Here is a 21,244-nt window from a genome sequence, read left to right on the forward strand (position 1 = left end):
TTCTCACCCCTCCCACCCCTCCCACCCACCCCATGCTATTACCCGTAACCGTTACATCCTGTGTAATTTGATGGGACAGCGTTCCCCGGGGATTTAGAAGGCGCACATACTGCCCACTTCTTCTTTTTTTTTTTTACATCTTCGCCTAACTGTTTAGTTTAATGTGGCCTTTTCAGACAAGGAGGCCTTTGGGCCTCGGTGAAATTGGAATGAAATCCTCCGTCTGTCTGTCTGTCTGTCTGTCTGTCTGTCTGTCTGTCTGTCTGTCCGACGTCTCCATCTCCATTCCGACGGGAGCTCATTGTTCGCGCACGTCACGCGCCGCTCTCATCTCCCCGGCCGATCGGCTGATTGGGGGCGGGGGCGGAGGGGATGCGGGGGTGGGGGTGGGGGTGGGGGTGCTGGGGGACTCTTCCCCAGCTTGACTTTAAGAATGGGATTCCACCCGTCCGCTAATCCAGCACGGCGCGACCCGCCGTTAGTATTCAAACAGCCCCCAGGAGTGCAGAAGTGGCGGCCGTCGGGTTTCCGGGGCGCCGCTAGCGCCAGAGGACCGCAGGGATGCTGAGAGCTCTTCTCCTCCCTCCGGTCATCCACGAAAAAGAAAAAAAAGATTCCTTTTTTTTTTTTAGGCTCTCAGTCTTTTCTGTGTATCGGGTGGATTTGACATTTTGTCTCTTTCTGTTCCTCCCTCCCCGCAGACCGACTTTGAGAAAGACGTGGACATCGCCTGCCGATCAGGTAAATAAACAGATGGTTGTTTTGTTAACGAGACGCTGCTTTCCTTTCGCCGGCGGCGACCCAAAAAAAACAAAGAGAAGGAAAAGGAAGAAACCCCAAAAAAAAGATGGCGAGTTACGTAAGAACTAGTGCCAATCCCCATAGGAGGGTTCTTTCTTTCTCTCTCACAGTTACCAAAACACGACTTTAATCCGAGAACAAAACGGCGGAACGGGAGCTGTTGGGATATTCGCCTCATTTTCAGGGATTTGCTAGGGGGGGAAAAAAAATAATAGTAATGAAGCGGCTCGTCTCATGTTCTCCTAGATCCGCATGTTGCATTATTTGTTTTTTGTGTAAAGCTGTCGATGCACCTGGTGGGCTTTTCTTCTCTCAGCTCCGACTCGCAGGGAGGCAACATCCCTCCCTGACCGGCCGCTCGCTGCCAGACGAGGCTGTGATTTAATCAAACAGTCGCTGGTAAACAGGGCAGGGCAGAGTAAGCCGAGGCCCCCGGGGCTGCGTCTCTCAGCACCGAAACCGCGGAAACACGCAACCCGGCTGGACCTGCGGGACAATCGGAGGGCAGATAGCGACGGCGCGCTGAGAGACAAGAAGGAGGCCATCGGAGGCAGCCGAGGAAAACAGGGAGAAGCGGCGTGGACGGCCAGTGTCGGCCTTGTTCACAGGGAGATTTCGTATCATGAATAAATGCGGCTTACCGAGAGCGTTCGGCTCAGCAACAAAAAATACTGAAGATCTGCTCACACCTCTTGTCCTCCTGCAGAACCGTCGTAAAGCGTCCAGTATTTGGAGGCTTGCAAGGTTGGCGCATTAGACATGGATCGGGTGGATTGAGGAGGAACAATAGAATGGAATGGAAGAGAATGTAACTAAAGATAGTGTCACCATACAAGGTGCATGACAAAACTGCTGACTGCCCAGGAATGAAAGCTGTTTTTCAATCTGTTGGTCCTGCTGAAGGAAAGGAAGGTTCCTGATTGGTCGTTACTTCCTCTGAAGGGTCTGTTTGTCTCTGTGAAGGTTCTCAGTCATCCAGGTCGTCTTTAAGTAACACTTAACCCCTCTACGGAAAGGTTAAGTTAGGGCAACTGGACTTGATCTTGCGATCTTGAAGACGTTTCGCCTCTCATCCCGAAATCGCAGTCAATCGTGCCGTCGAAGCATGAAAACTCTCGCGGATTTTTTTTTTTTTTTTCCCTGGCCGACGATATCCGACAGCGTGCGACGCCGCGGGATTTTCCAAACTAATCCCCGTCTTGTTTGAACCCTCCCAGCGCTCCACAAAGACATGGGCTCGTGCCGCGCCGCCACCATCACCGGCACGCTCTCCCGCATCTCCCTCAACGACGACGAGGAGGAGAAGGCGGCCGAGGGCCTCAACTACTCCACGCTGCCGGGCAACATCATCTCCAAGGTGATCATCCAGCAGCCCTCGGCGCTCCACCTGCCCATGGGCGTGGCCGACCTGAAGGAGCAGTGCCTGGCCGACGGCGGCGGTGCCGACCTGCGCCGCGCCGTCTACCTGTGCACCGACGACGGCGGCGGCAGCTTGCGCCACAGCGACCACGACATGGTGCTGGGCCACGGCGTGGACGGCCACCCGGCGGCGCAGATGATGGAGACGGATTACATCGTCATGCCCCGCGCCTCGGCGGCGGCCGGCTCGTGCAACACGCTGCTGAAGGACGACGGCAAGATGAACATCACCATGGACACGCTGTCGCACGAGAGGCTGATGCACTACAAGATGAGTCCCGACTTCAACATCAGCCCGTCGGGCTTGGACCACATGAATGTGAACTTGGAGCAGCAGCAGTACCCCAGCGCTCCGGAGCAGATGCAGAACTTGGCCTTCGAGCCGCGCACGGCCGTCAAGAACTTCCTGGCCGAGATGGAGGAGACGGCGGGACTCTCCCGGAGCGAGACGGGCTCCACGATATCCATGAGCTCCCTGGAGGTACGGCGCCGCCGGGCCGGCGCTTCTCAACTGGTGGAGTCTCAGCACCCGCGCTTTTTATTCCTTGCCATGAAGTCGCGACCCAAATTTGTCCCCACAGAATTCAAAGGTTTAGCAGACGAGTGATTGAAATCATTGAATTGAATTGTCCTGCAAAATAAATGCACAACATTTTCTCTCTAAATATAAATATTTTAGGAACTGGCCCACGAAGCCGCGACCCAATCAAAGCAAAGCAGACCCACCAGTTGAGAGATGCTGCCTTACACATTAGACTAGTCTTATTAAAGCCACCTTAGTCACCAAACATGACAGTGAGATGTTGGTGTGACAGAAGCCAATGCAATTGTGCATGAAAGAAATAAAGCAAGAGTAAAAAAAAAGTGGCAAGTTAAATATTAAGTTAAGGGTAAGGGTGTTTGAAGTATGATGCAATACAATACATAATATAATTAGTTGCAAACAATGGAATGCAAAAATATGACACTATACCGTTATAATATGTAACAACAATGTAATAGCAGCTAATGATCTGATGCCTCTGTCCCCCCTCGACACACAGAGACGGAAGTCACGATACTCGGATCTGGACTTTGAGGTACGTAAATAAAAAGGAGAGGAAAAAAAATCCACAGACATCTCCTCTCACGCGCATATATCTTCTTCTTTTTTTTTTTTTTTTTAATGCGGAGGAAAAAAAAAAGCTGCATTTTGCAGGTTGTGTTCTTGCCATTTGATTTATTCGCACTCGCCGTGCCTCTTAAGCTTATTGGCGCTCCGGAGCCTCGACTCGCGGAGATTTACCGACACGCCGTGTCGTTAAGGTAAAAGCAAAGGCTGTCAACTGACAAACAGGCCAGCGGCTCCCATCAACGTTTTATCTCCCTCCATCTCCGACATCCATTAGCTATGCCTTAATTTTTTTTTTTTTTTCAAGATGTACGCTTCTGTAGTCATTCGCACATTTCACGTCTGATTTGTTTTGGGTTTTTTTTTTTTTTCCTTTGCCACCGGTTTCCACGATGATTGTATTGGCTTGCCGACACGTCTCCGATCCCCTGTTAAGTTTCTCAGCACGTCCTTTGCATTGTTAAAAATCAGGCTTTACTGCATATATATATATAATCGCGCAGGCTTTCAAAGTAAAGGAAACGAGAATGCTTTTCTGGCAGCTCCGTCGGTGTGGGCTGCATTTTGTTGCGCCGTAAAAAAAAAACAAAAAAAAAACAAGTACACCGACGACGGAGAACTGGGAGGGTTCGTGCCAAGGTTTAATGAAAAGGAATTCCTTTAAAGCGACAGAACTCCTGGTGAGGGGCTGGCGCTCCAAAGACACACAGCACGGTAAAGTGCCGAAACACCAGGCAGCCGCTATACAAAAAAAAAAAAAACACCTCAGGGCCTCAGCAATTTAATCACCTCGCTGTTTCCTTTACTTTGACAGTCACTCGTATATGTGCAGACTGGTAGATTTTTTTTTATTTGTTTGTTTCCAGACCTGGCCTAGACGTCGTAAGCGACCAATTGGCGCTGACAAATTGATCAGAGTTGGAGGAGGCTTTGGGGGTGGTGAGGGAGGAGGAGGGGGTGGGGTGGCAGGGGAGGAGATGCTTTTCCATTATTGGCTGTCAATAGAAAAAACCCCTTGCCATTGCAGAAAGTCATGCACACCAGGAAAAGACACATGGAGCTGTTCCAGGAACTGAATCAGAAATTTCAAACCCTGGACCGATTTCGAGACATACCAAATATGGGCAGCATGGTGAGTAACAGGAAAAAAAAAAAAAAAAAAAAAAAAAAACAAGAAAAAAAACAACAACAGCGGGGGGGGAGGGGGGGTGTCGGCGGCGCTGGGGCCAGCTGTGGAGGCAGAGCAACAACATCCAGATTAGCCGTCTTCACGCGGCGTCCGCGGCGCCAGCCTGTCATCGTGCAAATGAGCCTTTTTTTTCCCGTGCAGCCGAGGCGCTTAATGAGCCTCCCTCCCCCAGTGGGTAGCGCGGGGGGGGGGGGGGGGGGGGGGGTCAAGCGGCGAAGCGTTCCCCCTGCCGCGAGGCCAGTTTCACCAGGGCGGGGAACAGCGCATCCATTCCAATGCAAGGCCACCAATGCACTTTTCTTTACATGCACATTGATCGACTGAGCAACCCCATCATTGTTTTCTCCATTAATGCATGGCCGATTATCGAATCTGATTTACCCCCACATCTATACAAGTACCCCCCCCCCTCCCCTCCCCCCCCTTCAGTTTGTTGTTTTTCTTGTTGCAGCTGCGTGACTCTGTGTGTGCGTGTGTGTGTGTGTGTGTGTGTGTGTGTGTGTGTGTGTGTGTGTGTGTGTGAGGAGAGTGCAATATGGTGGTGGTGGGCGGGGAGGGGCCTTTATCTTCTTGCTCACGACCGATCGGACGCGTAGAAGTCGTGCGAGCTCGGAAACCGCGTAAAAAAAAAAAAAAAAACCCCGCTAGCCAAAGCCCGCAATGTTTGTTTTTTTTCCCCCTCTATTCTTCTACTTCTATTCTATTACGATCCGTGATTTTTTTTTTTTTTTTCTCGACTACACACTTCACGTTTTGTGCTCATGTTTCCGCAAACCGACCCCCCCACCCCCCCACCCCCCCTTCCCAGGTCGTACTGTAACTTGTAGCCTGTTGCTTAGCGACCGGCGCGAGAGTTCTTTTGTGCGGTAAACGATAACTACAATGCGCTCCCACACACTCTGCGCTTTATTTCATCCCCCCCCCCCCGACTCGAACACGCTGCCGCTGCAGACGCTCTCGTCTCCCGTATTTGCAATAGCGTCGCAGGGGCCGTCCATAAAAACACAATGAGATGAAATGCGCACGCACGCAGAGCACCAGTGGGCGCAAGAGTTTTGTGTGTGTGTGGGGGGGGGGCAAGATCCGCCTGTGACGATTTAGCGCGAGCATGCCCACATTTAATACTCTGTCATTATGTTGTTGTTTTTTTTGCTACCAGAGGCTTTCCATTGCATTACACCGTGATTACAATAAGCAAATGGGTAGGACTCGGCGCGCTGAAACGCTCGGACGCATTAGGAGGCTAGAGGATGTCACGCCACTAACGTCACAACCCGCTGGCCCTTGTTCGCAGGACAAGGCAATGCCAAACAAGAACCCGTGGGAAAGCTACAATCCAGCCTGTGAGTATCAGAATTACGCCACTATGAATGTACTAGAACCCGACCCCAAGGACTCGATGGAGATGACGCCCGCCGAGTGGGAAAAGTGTGTCAACTTACCCTTAGATGTCCAGGAGGGAGACTTCCAAACGGAAGTGTAGAGGGCGACCAAGGAGAAAATGCAAAGTGGGATGAAGGAGGAATGCGGCTGCAGTGGCGGCGGCGGCGGCGGCGGCAAGTGGCGGATGCATTTTGCACTGAATAAAGCAGCAGACTTTTCTAACAGCCTTGGCATACATATCTGGGGAACTACAAGTGTGGCAGGGACATTATGTGCCAATACGAAAAAAACAAAAAACAAACAAAGGACTGAGGACGGACAGGAGGCGGAAAAAAGAAAAAGACAAAAAAAGGGAAGAAAAAAAAACATCAGTGTTACTTTTTGTATTCTCACTAGTGTACTTAGTGTGGGGCAGCCTGGTGTACAATATTTACCATCATGTGTTTCAAAATTATCTGTTGAGGAATTGGCTTTATGGAAAAGTAAAAAAAAAAAAAACAAAGACGTAAATGGAAAAGAAAAAAAATCAAGGTTATCTCTCTAGATTTAAAACCTCACAAAGCAAATGACATGCCATGTCGTCCCAGCTTCATAGGGTCTAGTTTTTGGTTTCTTAAAACTGGATCCGGGAGCACAATGTATATATTTATGCAGGTTTTTAAAAAGTTTATAACAGTCTGTTTGGCCATTACTACACTTTTTACTTTATGATATAAAACATGGAAAGCAGAGAGGATTTTTTCTGTCATATTAAAATGAATGTTTGTCAAGCTACATTTCTTCATTGCTTTAAATGCAATAAAGATAATACTCACTTTTATATAAATAATATATTTCACAACTTTAATACTGCAGAATCTGCTTGAAGGATCCCAGCAAGCGCTCCCATCTGCAGCTCTGTATAAAATATTTAAAAAGAAAAATGTTGTATGGTGTAAATAAACTTTTGTCTACATATGTTTTACTTGTGCCAATTTATTTTAATGACGACAAATGCCAACCCCCGATCAAAAGTTATAGCGCAAAATGTTAACATTTGAAAAGGAATGTAAATAAAAGAGGAAATATGTTCGTACTGCTTCAGAGCTCGTGTCGACTTTATGTGGCTCGTGGCTTTTATTCTTCTGCGCCTGTTTCCAGGTGTGTGTGTGTGTGTGTGTGTGTGTGTGTGTGTGTGGCATCCAGTAGCAGAGAGAGTGCTAGTGAAATCATTGCCATCCCTGTGTGTGTGCTAATGAGATCATTTCAGTGCCAAGTAAACACAAACAAACAAAACATCTGTTTAAAGTGCAGCGTCAGAATAGCCGCACCTCTGTATTTCTTTGTATATTTTTTTTCTGTTATGACACACACACACACACACACACACAAATAAATAAGCAAACAATAAACATTCGGTTTTGGTTTCCAGATTAAAATGATGCTTTGGTTGACCTTCCACATGTTTGCAAGGACAAATACCAAAAACACACAGTGGAGTGGCTGTCTGCTGTTCTCAGAGTTGGGAACCAACACCTGGCCGAGGATGCCATTCACGTTCATTACGACATCATAAAGGGCAGACTTACAGAACTGCGTAGTTTAGTGCGTAGTTTGTCGGAAAATGAGGGAGTGAAAGAAGTAAAGATTGTTTCCTGGTGTCTGGGGAGTTCACTGGCAGGCTGTTAGAAAACACTGACCCGGTCAATTTTGCCTAATATGGGACCTTTAAGTTTCATATGGAATGAAATGACCAAAATCAGGTTAGACCTTCCCCACAGGCTTCAAACTTTCATTAAATTGAGGGTGAAGGTCAGAACTCTGAGAGTTTTTCTTTTTTTTTTTGGCTCGGCTCCCAATCTGATTCCCGGAATTTAGATTAAAAACATTGACATTCCAAAAGCGTCTGCGTGCCTCCACAAGTTCACACCAGAAGATCATCTAAGATTTCGCCTTTTGCGGGGAGCTCAAACGATGGTGGGGTGGGGTTCGGGGGGAGGGGGGGGGGGCTGAGCAGTGAGGACCTGGGGCGATATCTTGTTTTTTTCCTCCCCTCTGGTATTTTATGCTTTAAAAAACGAAGGTATCAGAATGAGTGATCGCCGTGGAAGAAGAGGACGACGGGAGGAAGAAATAAGACCTGCATGGTCGAGATGTTTTCACGTGATTCACTAAGAGTTCAGCCGCAGCGCCAGGAAAACACGTCTCGCTTTGCAGCGTGTTTGGATTCATCCTACTGGGCATCGTTAGAGTGATTACATTTCTCACAGTTATTTTTGTTTTGTTAGGAAAAGAACTACCATTAAACATTTCTTCCATCAGGAAATACTTTGAAAAGACTTCAGGAGCAACCAATCATCAACTTCTGCTTCTTTCATCTTTCTTCTGTCTCCTTCCACTGGTGTTTTGAAGCATGGTGGATTATTGGATGTGGGATCTAGATCACAGGTGTCAAGCTCTAACAGGGCCAGAGTGTGTGATTATATTAGACCCCCCCCCCCCAAGGCAATACAAAATCACGACTAGAGCTGGCCCACAGCTATTTTACAGCTAATACTACAAATCCCAGAATGCTCTGCTTGGTATTTTGGCAATCAGGACAGGACGTTGAATTGTTACTTAAATTGGTTTATTGTTGTAATTTTATTTTTAAAAGTATTATTAGCCCGTAGCAAAATGTTGTTGTTTTTATTTGAAATTGGATTTTGCACGTTTGCAGTATAAAGTTATTTATTGTATAGTGCTAAACTTTGCTTGTTCCTTATTCAGGTTGAATCAAAACTTGTTTGGGTTCACTGTTCTATCTGGACGAAGATTTTTTTTTTTCAATAAATATCAATGTTGGCCCGCGACTTTGTCCAAATTTTATATTCTGGTCCACTGTGTACTTGAGTTTGACACCCCTGATCTAGATGTCATCACACAATTGTACATGCCAAAATAAGCTAAGAACCACATCGCCTCTGTCAGACTGGATGTGCGCACTGCTCGTCTCCCGAGCAGCCAGGAGAATTAGTGAAACCATCAGCCGGTGTCCTTCTTGTCTAAATGTTCATTTGTAATTTCCTTCCTCTCGCCGCCCCGCGGGCTACGGCTCGATAACCGATTCATTTGGACGGGGACAAGAACCAATAACATCCAGGGCCTCGGGAGGGCCGCCGACGTCCTCGCACGACCGCGGCGCTATTCAAATTCGGATTTGTTTTTCATCATCGGGGTTCGTCATCGGCGCCGGCGGGTGAAGTAAGTCACTCCGAGACGACTCTCTGAAGTGACTCACCTGCAGCTGAGCATTACAAACTTTACCTTGCAAATGGACCGCCCTCGAACCGGCCTGTTTTTTTGTGTGCGTCTGGCATATATTCATCTTTTCAATTTGCAGAGGAAAAGACCTCAGGCTTTTCTGGCTAACTTCTTCCTCCTCCTCCTCCGACGAGACAGAGCCATTCACTGCAAAGGAGTCATGAGTCAGAATCATTTGTGCCATTGTGCCGCAGTAAAAGGAATTAGCGCCTTTTAGTTGTTAGTTGGCTTACGCTGCAGTACTTGCTCGTTTCTGGCTCAAAATCCTTTTTCTGCTTTAAGAGAGAAACTGCCAAGTTTTTTTCTGCTTAAGAAAGAAACTGCCAAGTTTTTTCTGCTTAAGAAAGAAACAGTTAAGCTTTTTCTCTGCAAATATGAGGTGTTTGATTAATGTCATTATTACTTCTTCAATTAAATTCCTTTTTTTTTTTTTTTTTTGCAAATCTGAAGCAAGCACACGTGTCGAAGGTCTCATTCGAACTCTAAATCACACAAAAACTGCGTTGAACTTTTAGTAGCGCCACAGATTGAGTATCGAGTTATTATATTTATTATCAGTGTTTGTCTTTGGTTTCCTACAATTATTGAATATGACGGGATGTTTTTTTTAAGAGGATCGGTGAGGTTTCAAGAAAATCTACTGGATGTGACAGTCTGCCTAAAATAATTGCGCCTTCACTTTGCACCAAACACTCCAACATTTGAGCAACTTCCATCGCGCCCTCACCCCACCTCCCCTCCCCCGACATATCAAAATCACTCCCACTCTAATTTTAAACGACGATCCCTAGACTAGAACCGTCGGGCCAGTCCGCTCCGAGTTTGACGGAACGTCCTGCCAGCTCGCCGAGTGACGCGTCTGACTGACAGCCACCCCCAGCCCCCTCCCACCCACCGCCGTGATCAAGGGCTCGTTTGGCAGTGAGTGACAAGTCCCAGGGGTCCGCGCAACGCAAGCCAAGAGGTTAACCTGCTTAGGGGAACCGCGGAACATGGAATCAACATAATCACATCGGCCCTCCGTCACGTTCCCTCCCTGAGGCCATGCTGACGGGTAAGGCAAACTGTCCGTCTGTCCGTCAGGAAATTAAAAAAAAAAAAAAAGCACCCAGGGGTTGGAAAAAAAAATAAAAAATCTTCGCCCACCCAAAAATCGAGGCCGGGCGCGCGGTGCACGCGGTCGTAATGTCGAATGTCACGCAAGACTGTTGAGGTGTTTTTCACTTTATAATCTTTGTAGAAAGGTGCGTTTAAATCGCATTTCATTTTTTTTTTATGGTGACACTCCAGCAGTCACGGCTGTAAACTTGATCAGAGTCGTAATGAAGTGAGGCGTCCGCAGGCCTCATTCCCCTCACGCTCGCTTCCTCCTGACCTCCAAGTCCGACCCCAACAATGCAAACAACTTTCCTCGACTTACCTCACAGAGCAATCGAGCGGTCTCGCCCTCGTCAACGACCCGACTCCTACGTCTCACGCCACAACCTTTATTGGGCTGCCTCAGCATCTGCACGTCCCTGCTGGTGAAAAACTCAAAACTGTCAAATCCTCTTAATCACTTTGGTTGTGCTGCAGGATTTCTAGTTCGTCTCCCTTTATCTCCGTTTAGCTCTCGCCTTCTCTTTACCGGCCCGTTTTTAATAGCTGTTGCACGGTTGAACGCCCGCCCTGGATCAGGGATAGTAACCCGCGTGGTCACGGGTCAAGATTTCAAACAGAAACCTCATTCAGTCTTTCTTAAACGGAACGCCTCGAGAGGTTTCTGTCTGCTGCTCGGCGGAGATTTCTTCAAGATTTTTCTGAAAGGTCATCTCCATCAGGACCTTTCGCACCACTTGTATGAACAGCATATGGAATCATGTGTATATATATGCAACATCTACTTTATTAAAGTAGCCATAGCGCAGTCAATATGCTGCAAATGAAGTCGCCAGAAATTGGGGGGGGGGGGGGACAACAACAAGAAACGTACTTTTTGTACCTCTTCAGAAACTATGCAAGGTGTGGAAGGTACAACAAAGCATCAGTTTTAGCCTGCGTTGTTTACACAGAGGGCTAAATGCATTTATCTCAGTTCTTACACCAACTCCCACACCAATCTCGCAACAATGTAACTATTACCTGTGTACATATCAAACATTAACAGTGGTTTTATATCTAACAGCTGCAAGGAGTCTCTATTACTTCTTAGATCATACATATATATTCATTTATTTTATAAGGTTTAATCCATAAAATGAATGAATATGGGTGTCCAAAAACCCAGGCTAAATTGTCTCATTTTGTTGAAGGCAGCACTAAATCTCTTGGAAGAGTATTACGACCAGGCGTATCAGAAAATGAGGACAGGTAATGTTTTATTTAAAAATCAAACCCAGGGTCTTACTTTCTAGAATAACCAGACTAGCTAAGACAAAAAAAAAAAAAAAAAAAAAAGTTCTGCAAGGTTCAACAAAAATGAAACATTGCTGGTCTCCACACAGCAGGTACTTACCATTCTGTATAATGCATTAGGTCCTTTCATCCGGAGCGGTAAGATAGATGATGCGAGGCCCTGACTTTAGCCGTGCGGTTCCCTAATTCCTCCTGGTATCTGCAGGAGCTTGCACATTCATCTGCCTCATTTGGAAAAGAAGCTCCTCCTCAGACAGGTCAGTTCTATCTCCATGGAGCCGCATTATTATTAATCACAGAAAACAAATCCTTTATTTTTATTGATTAGGACTGTGGGTCATGATGCCAGCTGTGATTGATGTGGCCAGCTCTCTGCCAGGTGTCCGTCTTGATGAAGTAACAGCGAACTCTCAGAGCGTCAATAGCCGGGAGAGTTGAATGAGAGTTGAAGGAGCGTGCGTGCACAAAGACTTATTTCGCCGTGCAAAGAACTCGTGGCGCCAGGTCAACTAGACTGATAGCAAAATCCTGTCCAAGCAAACAAATAGAGGCAAACAGACAGCATCCGACGCTAAACAATAACAGGCGCTGCTGCGGCGATAAGCCCACATTGTCATTCAGAGGAATACAAAGCATCACAGAAGGAACATAAACTCACCTGCCTTCATGACTCGACGATGACCGTTAAACAGTGACGATCCCTTTAAATCCGTGTTTACTCGGTGGATGGAGGCTGGCGGGACGTGCAGGGAGCCGGTTTGTTGTGGTGCACATGCAGCGCAAAACAACATCTCGCGGTGAAACAATACCATGTACGTTCCCACTTACTGTTATTTCAGATGTGAACTGACTGCAGTTCCATTTACTGATTTTACAGGTTAAACCCCCCCCAAAAAACAAAAATGTCACTCCAAGGGATTGGACACTTTCTTTTCTTCATTAAATATCTTCATTTTTCCAATATCTAAAGTTAAACTATTTAGCATGGTGTTTTGTGTCAGTACAGATTAATTTCTCTGCTTCTTAGAATATTATTTATTTAAAAAACAATTCCAGTGCTGCATCACACCATGTGACTCATGAAAATGTGTTTACGCAAATTGCAAACCTCAATTTAAAAGAAAGAAAGAAAGAAAGGAAGGAAGAAAGAAAGAAAGAAAGAAAGAAAGAAAGAAAGAAAGAAAGAAAGAAAGAAAGAAAGAAAAAGATCAGGGAGCTTCTCCAAACTGATGTGGACCCATTAGCTCTAATTTCCTTTCACGATTCAATTTGCTAAATTTTAAAGTCACTGGACGCACCGTGGCTTCAAGGCATCGGGGTGTATAACAGACCACAAATTACATTGCAATATGATATTATTTTATTTACGGATCTTTCATCTTTCTAATTCACCCCAGACTCCAGTGTAGCCGCGTTGCACTGTAGCGAGAGTCAATAAGTTACAGCTACAAAACACTGGCAAAGTGAATTTTGCATATTGGGACACAGTTAATGACTAATTCAAACAAATAAACACGTGGCAAAGGCAGTGTCATTATGTATACATCATAATGACACTAGAAAGTAGTGCTGGCGGTGGCGTACTGCATACAAATATTACTTTCATTAGAGCAGATCAAGCTTTCAACGGTCTTTCTCCCAGACACCAGCAGCACTCGTTCCACAGGCGTCTCGTGTCGAAATGAAATGCATGGCATGTTTAGCCTCGGGGCGGATGATAATGCGGCTCCTCGCAGCAACGCTTCCTCCTATTCATTTCAGCTAATGGCTGAATTTATTCATTAAAGAGGCGTTCCCCGTTGCCGAGTCAAAACTTGCGAGAGACAGCCCGAGAAGCGACGCCCGGGGGAACTCGAGACGCGAGCTAGCTTCCGAACCAAGTGGCCGTGTTAGCCTTTAGCAGCTCCAGTCCTCGCATGTGACACGTTGATCAACCTCCCCGCCACAGTTCCGGGGGGATCCGTGTTTACGGCTCAGGGCTTATTGGGTTTATTAGCCAATGGGAGGGGAGGGGAGGGGAGGGGGAGTGATTGTGGCGGGGTTGGCACATCACATAATGGCTTAACTCAAAAGCAGGCCCGAACAATGGTTATGACAAGGTATGCGCGGCACAAACTGTAATTGGACACGCATTGAAAATTTCATGCAAATCCATCGGCGGAGCAGGCGGCGGGTGGGGGTGGGGGAGCGGGAGCGGTGTTATTACAGGCTAATCCGGGGAGGGATGTATTTAACTGTCACTTTAATTAGGCGCACACGTCTGTGTTGCTCTCAAACTTGTTTAGGTGGCTGAACCTGCGCTTGGAACAGCGGTGCAGCGCACTCACTCACTCAAGGAATTACTCACAGAGCTTAAGCACGTCGCAGCACTCTAATAGATTTCGTCAAACGCCGGCGTGCCGCGGTTAATTATTTCACTGCGGCAGCCAAAAACTCTCAGGGATAACGGAGGTAGAGTCGCGGGGCCGGTTGGCGAAAGTATGCCGCAGTTTGAAAAGGTCACGGCTGCTAAAAAAGAAGAAAAAAAAAAAAAGTGACTAATGTCTTCCTGCTTTCCTGTTTTAAGATGTTCTCCCGACGAGAAAGTGCAGTTGCGTCATGTAATGACACTGTTATTGGCTGAAATTTTAAACTTCACATACAGTTTCCCCCCCCCCCCCATTCCATTTTCTTAAAAAAACAACAACAACAAAAAAAAAAACTTAAGGAACGCAGAGGGCATCACACGTGGTATATTATCACATTTTATTTCGCTGAATACTCGTCAATAATCAGTAAAGGAGGACAGAGCTTTCATGGTCAGAACATTCAGTCCAACCAATGACAGGCCAATTCAGAAAAGCAAAGTGACCTTCAATCTATTTTCTGCCCAGCGGCTGTGTCGTTCCACCCCGAAGGTTTACGCAGAATACGTTTCAGCCCGATTTCCTAACGACTGAGTGAAGAAGGTGCGAGGACAAGCATCATGTGCCCATCACGGTGGCGTCCATTCATCAGACACCGACATTTGGTTTTCAAATTTATACATTAAAAAAAAAAAAAAAAAAAGATGTCTTTTGCATTCACGAATTTCATTCAATTTATTATATAGAAGTCCAGTGACTTTCTTTGTGGCGCACAGTAAATCATTGGAATCCACATTGGAATTAGCTGCACGTCATACCCACTTTATAACATGTAACTGCTGATGAGATTTCTTATTCGTCATGTGCAGCCCTGTTGCTCAGGAAAACACGGGGAAAAATAATACATATGTACAAAGCCTCTCCTTACGAAAACCAAAACTATCAACAAATTAGCAATCAGATTTGGTCCTTTACATTTCACAAACACTGCATTTCATAAGCATACAGTAATATTTGATTAAATGAGAGTGCATACACCCAAACAGAAGAAAAACAAAACAGCAGCTGTCTAGCATTATATTTTACCTCAGACAAAATACACAACACGCTGAATGAACTTTGAAAATGTTACTACTGTCAAAACTTGGAAAAGGAATCATTATTTTCTTTCTAATGCATTTCGCTTTTCACTAAACGGAAAAGAGAAAGCGCAAAAGAGTCAAACAATCTTGTCAGTTTTACTTTGGAGCGAAAAAAAGAAAAGAAAAAGAAGCTGAATAGTGATGTTTTCACACAAATGCCAAGAAAACAAACAAGTGAGTGCAATCTCCAATTTGTAAATAAGTTCAAAGGTCACATTTTCAGAATTTCTGAATAAGTGAACCGTAAAGGTCTGAAGGGAGGCGGAGAACGTTTCCCTCAAAGCCAGAGTCGTCAATAATATCGAGTGGGGCCGACGCAGTAATCAGTCTGTCTCATTACGTGGAGGGATGTGTCGAGTCAAAGCACTGCACAAACCCACGGGACACCACGGCAAAGTAAAAACTCCTCGGAAGCAATAAATTAACTGACTGCCTGCTGGCTTCCATTCACTTGTTTGTCGGGGGGAAAAAAAACAAAAAAATCTTGTACCTTACAATCCCCTTTACGCTTCGGCTGGAAGAGCTGCAAAAAGAGAAGGCTTCGCTTCAGTGCACGTATTCGTCGTCGCTCACGTCGGAGTCGTCGGCCTCCACCTCGCCCTCGATCACGGACTTCTTCCCCCGGCAGCAGGACACCACCAGGCCAATGAGGAAAGCCTTCGAGTGTGAGAGTGAGGGGAGAGGCATGAAGAAAACATTTCATTAGCGCCATTTGAACAAGTGGGGAAAGGGCTTAAAGGGGAGGAGGAAGCAGGAAGTGCTGCTGACTGGTTCCAATCAATGGAAATGAATTCAGTGGAGAAACGCTCACACCTGTTCCTGAAGAAATTCCACCCAAGCAGCTTTTTTTTTTTTTTTTACACTTGGCTGAATGTTTTAGAGATTCAATTTCTGTAATTATAATGATTTTTTTTTTAACTCATAAAATACACATTTAAAAAAAAATACCAAATGGCGGTTTGTCTTCTTGCTGAAAAGGTTCAACAGAAACTTCAGAGGAGACGCTCTATTGTTCGCCACATCCTTGAGCTGACTTACCGCGATAAAGGCCCAGTTACCGAAGTAGTAAATGGTGCTGAAGAACCAGAACTTGTGCAGGAAAAGGTAGGATCTTGTCACGGTGCACTGATCTGGAAGGGAAGGACAAATCCGGTAATGAATCAATCCATCAATCAGTGAATCAGTTCTTTGGGGTCTGGCTGATGCAAGAGCTCGCAAATGAAGAAGAACAGTGCATAGGAAGCAGATGCAGTTCAGAAATACCACCATACAGCACAGGTTTGTCCATTATCCTCTTTTGAACCTGCTCCGACACCAGCTGAATGTTTTCAGTTCTGCTATTCATCATATATATCTATCTATACACTACCAGTCAAAAGTTTGGACACACACTAAGAAATTAATGTCTTTTCTTTTCATTCTCATGCATATTGACATCGCAGTTTCTCACTGAAGGTATCAAACAACCTATGAACACACATGGAATTATGTAGGAAACAAAAGTAGAAAATAACTCAAATATGTTTGATATGTAAATTCTTCAAAATAGCCACCTTTCTTCACAGGTTTTTCTTTGCTGCATCATTACATATATCTTGCTCATATATTTGATGTCTTCAGTATCTATCTGCAGTGTAAAAAGTTGTAAAGATAAAAAAAAAAAAAAAAAAAAAATTGCATGAGAAGGTGTGTCCAAACTTTTGACTGGTAGTGTATATTTTTTTATTATTATTTGTGATTAGTTTAGCTGCTCTGTACTTGTTTCACTATCGCCTCTGTTAATCCCTGGAAATCTAAATAAGGGCTTTAAGAGTCTACAGAACTGTTTTAAGGCACTACTTCAGGAAAGTTGACCGCAGCAAAAAGCTTGGTCAGAAACCGCCACATTATCGACACATGTATACGAATCCCACAGCTCAAAATTCTTTAAAACAAAAAAGGAAAAAGTTTTTAATTAAAGACTAAACTGCGCTGCGTCGGCTGTCAGCACACTTTTATTCGGCTTATGTTGAAGCAGAAGCCCCGGAAGGAAGGAAGAGGAAGAGGAGGACTCATTATAGGGAATTAAAAAAGGAAAAGGGAAAAGAAAAAAAAAACATTGAAAAATTTCTCGTTGGGAGTAACCGATGAAGTGGAAAGTTTAAGATTATTCCGAGACGATTTTAACGAGGAGGCGAAAATATGCAAATGTTTACAAACGCGCGTCAGCTTCTCGCGGCACCGTCTAAAAAGCGCGCAGCCATCCGAGACACTCTGACAAAACATTGTTTGCGGGAGCGTGAGAGTGACGCTGGTTCTACATCTGCACCATACATGGCGACTGTAATCACTAAAGAGGCAGCGGTGGCTGCATATAGCAGCGCCCCGGGCCACTTTGTCACCGTAAGTGAAAAAGACAGGCCGTCTTCTGGAGAGAGGAAAGCCATGTCACTGTCACTGTGGATGCGGCCCAACAGCAGACGTCTCTGGAATGATACAACATTTAATAGGGCCTTGCATCAAGCGCATCCTGCAGAAAACTTAAAGGGAGCCGAGGGGGGCGCGACCGCTCTCGGAAAACCTCCCTGATTTGTTTGCATTTGGAGAGCGCGACGTGAGAATTGCACATTTACTGTATGAATGTTTGGAGGGTGGAATGCAAAAGATCCAATGTGTAAGATTTAAAGGAGTCAATTGAATTGAGAATGCATCGAGTGTGTGTGTGTGTCAAGTTGACGTGACGTGTTTTAAAACACATAAACCTGCTTCTCCTCCTTTAATTTGGCACTAATGAGCTTTTTTGTATTCACACAAAGCGCAGGTCCACTCGAGGAGGCCACCGCTTATCTGAGAACAAGTATACGCTCAAGGGTTTTGCGATTTCCACTTCGATACCAGAACACGTACAGGAAAGATGTGAGATTAAGTGGAACATCGGGGGGGGGGGATTAGCAATCAAGATGGCCTTTCCCAGACGAACTTGCAGAGCTCGGAGAATTCAGGCTAATAGTCGGTCACACTTTGTTGTTTGATGACCGGAGCTGACGTAAAAACAAGGCCACGGCTGCTCTTCCAGGCATTAAATTCCAGCGACTTGGTGCTTAAAGAAGATGCAATTTTTAAACGCTCTATTGACTGATGTTTTGCTGGAATCGATGGAGGTAAAAGGTAATCAATCCTATTTGAAAGGTCGCACCTTTTACATCATGTCAATAGACATGAATAAAACAAAAATGGGACGATTCTGTTCCATAATTTTTTTGGGGCAAATAACTGTAAATTATTACAGAATATTTTAGCCATGGGGCAATTTGCTAAGATTTCAAATGTGAAATGTTAGAGGGCCCTGTTAAAAAAAAAAAAAACTTCTGAATTTAGAATATGACTGGAAGAACCAGTGTATAGGTGGTGTTGTTCTCCACGCTCTCGGTCCCAGATGGCCATGTGAAATAAACCTTCGGCATGGCAGGTATGTTTCAATTATAAATATCAGCCTCTCACTGTTTCCGATGACATCAAGAGGTGGTGCAAGGCAACTCAATGTCACTGAATACACAAAAATGTCCCCAAAAACAGGAGGGCCCAAAGCAAAAACGTTCCACACCAGGAAGAAACTCAATGAATCACTTAAAAAAATGTGTATTGATGTGGGCGCCCTCTGCCTGTGTGGAAGTAATAACCGCTCATTGACGGTGCCTTGATCGTGCATATAGAGCCACGACAAAACCAAAAAGGGGAGAGGAAATGGAATCTTTTCGGGTGAGAAAATCCAGTTGGTTTCTTTTGTGCGTGGAGTCACACTGCACTTCAAGCTTTCCGACGTCAACTCTGAGTCGGCGCTTCCCCGGGTTGAGTCGGAAACAAACGCCGCCATTGATCTGGCTGGCAGAGACAGCAGAGGGAGATGTATTAAATACAATGATAAAAAAAAAAAACCCTGAGCTGAGTCATTCCCCTTTATGTGCATTAACTGGTATTGGCAGACGTGTGGGGAGCGCTAACAATGACGTCAGGGCGGCAGGGATCCGTGCGTCTCTCCTCAGGGCCGTTAATGAACATTCAGAAGAAATAAAGATGAAAGGCGGGGGGCGGTTGAGGGCTCCTTCCCTTCAAAGATCCGGGGTTTTTAATTGGCTTAGTCACTTTCACAAAGGCGAAATAAATAAAGAAATACGTAAACACTTCAATGGAATTCCCGGCCGACTTGTGTAATTTCGACGGAGGGGAGGGAGGCGGTCGACGGCGACGTCTGCCCGTGTCGGAGAGCCATCTGGAGTATCAACATTCTCCGAGCCGAGCCCGCTCCCATCGCAGACATTAACCCCCGCCGACCGCGGCGTCAAGGCGTACACCTGAGCTGGCGAACAAAAAGGTCCGGGCCAAACAAAGTCAGCGTGGGTCAGGAATTATTTATCGAATCCAGATATTTCTCCAAAAAGCTTCCTTCTGCGCGAGGCTTTCATTGATTTCCTTTTTGACCCCATTCCCAAAACACTCCAAATTTTGCATGCAGGTCAAAGCTGCCCACAAATTTAATATGTCAGAAAAGTGTACAAATCTGCTCTATAGCACCCCCTAGACAACTTCAATTGCGTTTGCACCCTCTATGAAAATACAGTAAATGCTTTTGGCTTGAAAATGGAGTATGACAGACAAGACCTCCGTGAAAAAAAATTGATCCAAGAAACTTTTTGAGATCCCAACCGTTTTCATTTTCTAGTCCTTTAAAGTCACAGTTCACTCAAAATCACCCAAAGGTGGCTCAACATCAGGGCATCGGCAGGTGTCGGGGGGGAATCGGCAGGGAATCAGCAGGTGTCGGGGGGGAATCAGCAGGTGTCGGGGGGAATCAGCAGGCGTTAGGAGGTGTAGGCGGTCATCGGCAGGCGGCCGCCACATAGACTCAGTCCCGCAAATGCTGCTTGCAGCTTTAATTATTTATTGAATCCCGATATTTCTCCAAAAAGCTTCCTTCCTCGTGAGGCTTTCATTGATTTATTTATTTCTAGAAAGGGGAAAAATTCGAGCTTGCGGAGTTCCACCTACAGGAAAGATCAGCCGGTGTTTTGCCCGATGTTGCCGGATCAACGGAAAAATAGAAGTGCAAGGGCGAGCATCTCCATCTCCTTCCCTGCGACGGCACCCTCTTCCTCTGCGTCCTCGGCCATCTGCAGCCCTGCAGCTGCTCACCCAGCTCGGGGGAGCGTCGAGCAGGAGGGACCTGCAGATGGTTCACAACAGTGGTCCCGCCTAAATATATTATCATGTACAGCGGTGACCCGCCTCACCTTGGAATCATTACTGGTGCTCTGAGAGGAGTCCGGGGCAGTGTGTGTGTATGTGTGTGTGTGTGTGAGGATAATTTAACCTTGACTCATGATATCCGATTGAGTGCCGCCCCGTGTAGTGTCATGAATAATGCACAACCCTCGTCTCCGCTTCCAAACGCAAACACGTGTATTAAACACCGCCCCCACCCCACAAAAAACACACACAGACACACACACACACACCCACAACAAGCTCTCTGTAAAAGCCCTCGTGTTCCCACCCTGCACTTTTCACTCTCTTCATCTAAAAAGAAACGGAGCACTTTGGCTCCAATGTCCTTTGAGGGCGCCGCCACCGCCGCTCCTTCGACAAAACTATTTTCAAACTTCTGGTTTCTAATATTAGTGTCGTCAACGAACGCTCAGCCTCGCGTGGGATCTTTTTCCCCTCTGCCCCGCGGGGAAAACCTATTTTGTTTTTCAGATGAGACAAGACTCTAAGAGGAAGTGTTGAAGCGGCGTGGAGGTGCGTGGTCTGACATAAGCAGATTACTCCAGCAGGAAGTTCAGTATCAAGCGTCTGACGACGCGCACTTTTCCAAAACTTTACTCTCAGACGAGACAAAGCATCACACGGCCGACTGACTAACAGTTGGGTTGGAACTGAAAGCCGCTCTCCAGGTAAGCGGTGAATGGGTGTGTATTTATAGGCCGGTTTGAATTGCCAGCTCGTTCCGGAACAGTTACAGAAACACTTTGCCGAGGGAAACGGTGTATAAAAAGCATCATTTTAACATAAAATATCAAATCAGCTTGAACCAAATTACACTACTTTGATGCGCCCTCTTTGAAGCCACGTCTCCAAGGGATTTTTTCCTGTTCAAGAAAAGGTTTTTAGCAAAGGTTTGTCACTATTGAGGGCTTTCTTA

General features: G+C 45.9%; 2 protein-coding genes across 7 annotated transcripts in view; one reads left to right on the top strand and one right to left on the bottom strand.

Annotated features, from left to right (window-relative positions):
* adgrb3 (adhesion G protein-coupled receptor B3) overlaps positions 1–6,981 on the top strand; it is a 120,492-nt gene extending 113,511 nt beyond the window's left edge. For 4 of the 6 annotated variants that reach the window (XM_076018748.1, XM_076018749.1, XM_076018750.1 and 1 more), the window contains 5 exons: positions 702–741; positions 2,019–2,701; positions 3,264–3,299; positions 4,359–4,463; positions 5,815–6,981. In XM_076018748.1, coding sequence (XP_075874863.1) covers positions 702–741; positions 2,019–2,701; positions 3,264–3,299; positions 4,359–4,463; positions 5,815–6,003 — 1,053 coding nt within the window. In that variant the 3' untranslated portion in view covers positions 6,004–6,981. The remainder of the gene's footprint in view (positions 1–701; positions 742–2,018; positions 2,702–3,263; positions 3,300–4,358; positions 4,464–5,814) is intronic. The other 2 variants (XM_076018751.1, XM_076018753.1) reach the window with 1 other exon arrangement.
* A 7,326-nt stretch (positions 6,982–14,307) lies between these two features.
* Positions 14,308–21,244, bottom strand: part of lmbrd1 (LMBR1 domain containing 1) — a 43,535-nt gene continuing 36,598 nt past the window's right edge. Inside the window, exons 15-16 of the mRNA XM_076018757.1 lie at positions 16,105–16,196; positions 14,308–15,723 (exon numbers count right to left, since the gene is read on the bottom strand). Coding sequence (XP_075874872.1) covers positions 15,613–15,723; positions 16,105–16,196 — 203 coding nt within the window. The 3' untranslated portion in view covers positions 14,308–15,612. The remainder of the gene's footprint in view (positions 15,724–16,104; positions 16,197–21,244) is intronic.

The sequence above is a fragment of the Nelusetta ayraudi genome, unplaced genomic scaffold, assembly GCF_046127955.1.
Source record: "Nelusetta ayraudi isolate G7.1 ecotype Tasmania unplaced genomic scaffold, CSIRO-AGI_Nayr_v1 ptg000008l, whole genome shotgun sequence".
Classification (NCBI taxonomy): domain Eukaryota; kingdom Metazoa; phylum Chordata; class Actinopteri; order Tetraodontiformes; family Monacanthidae; genus Nelusetta; species Nelusetta ayraudi.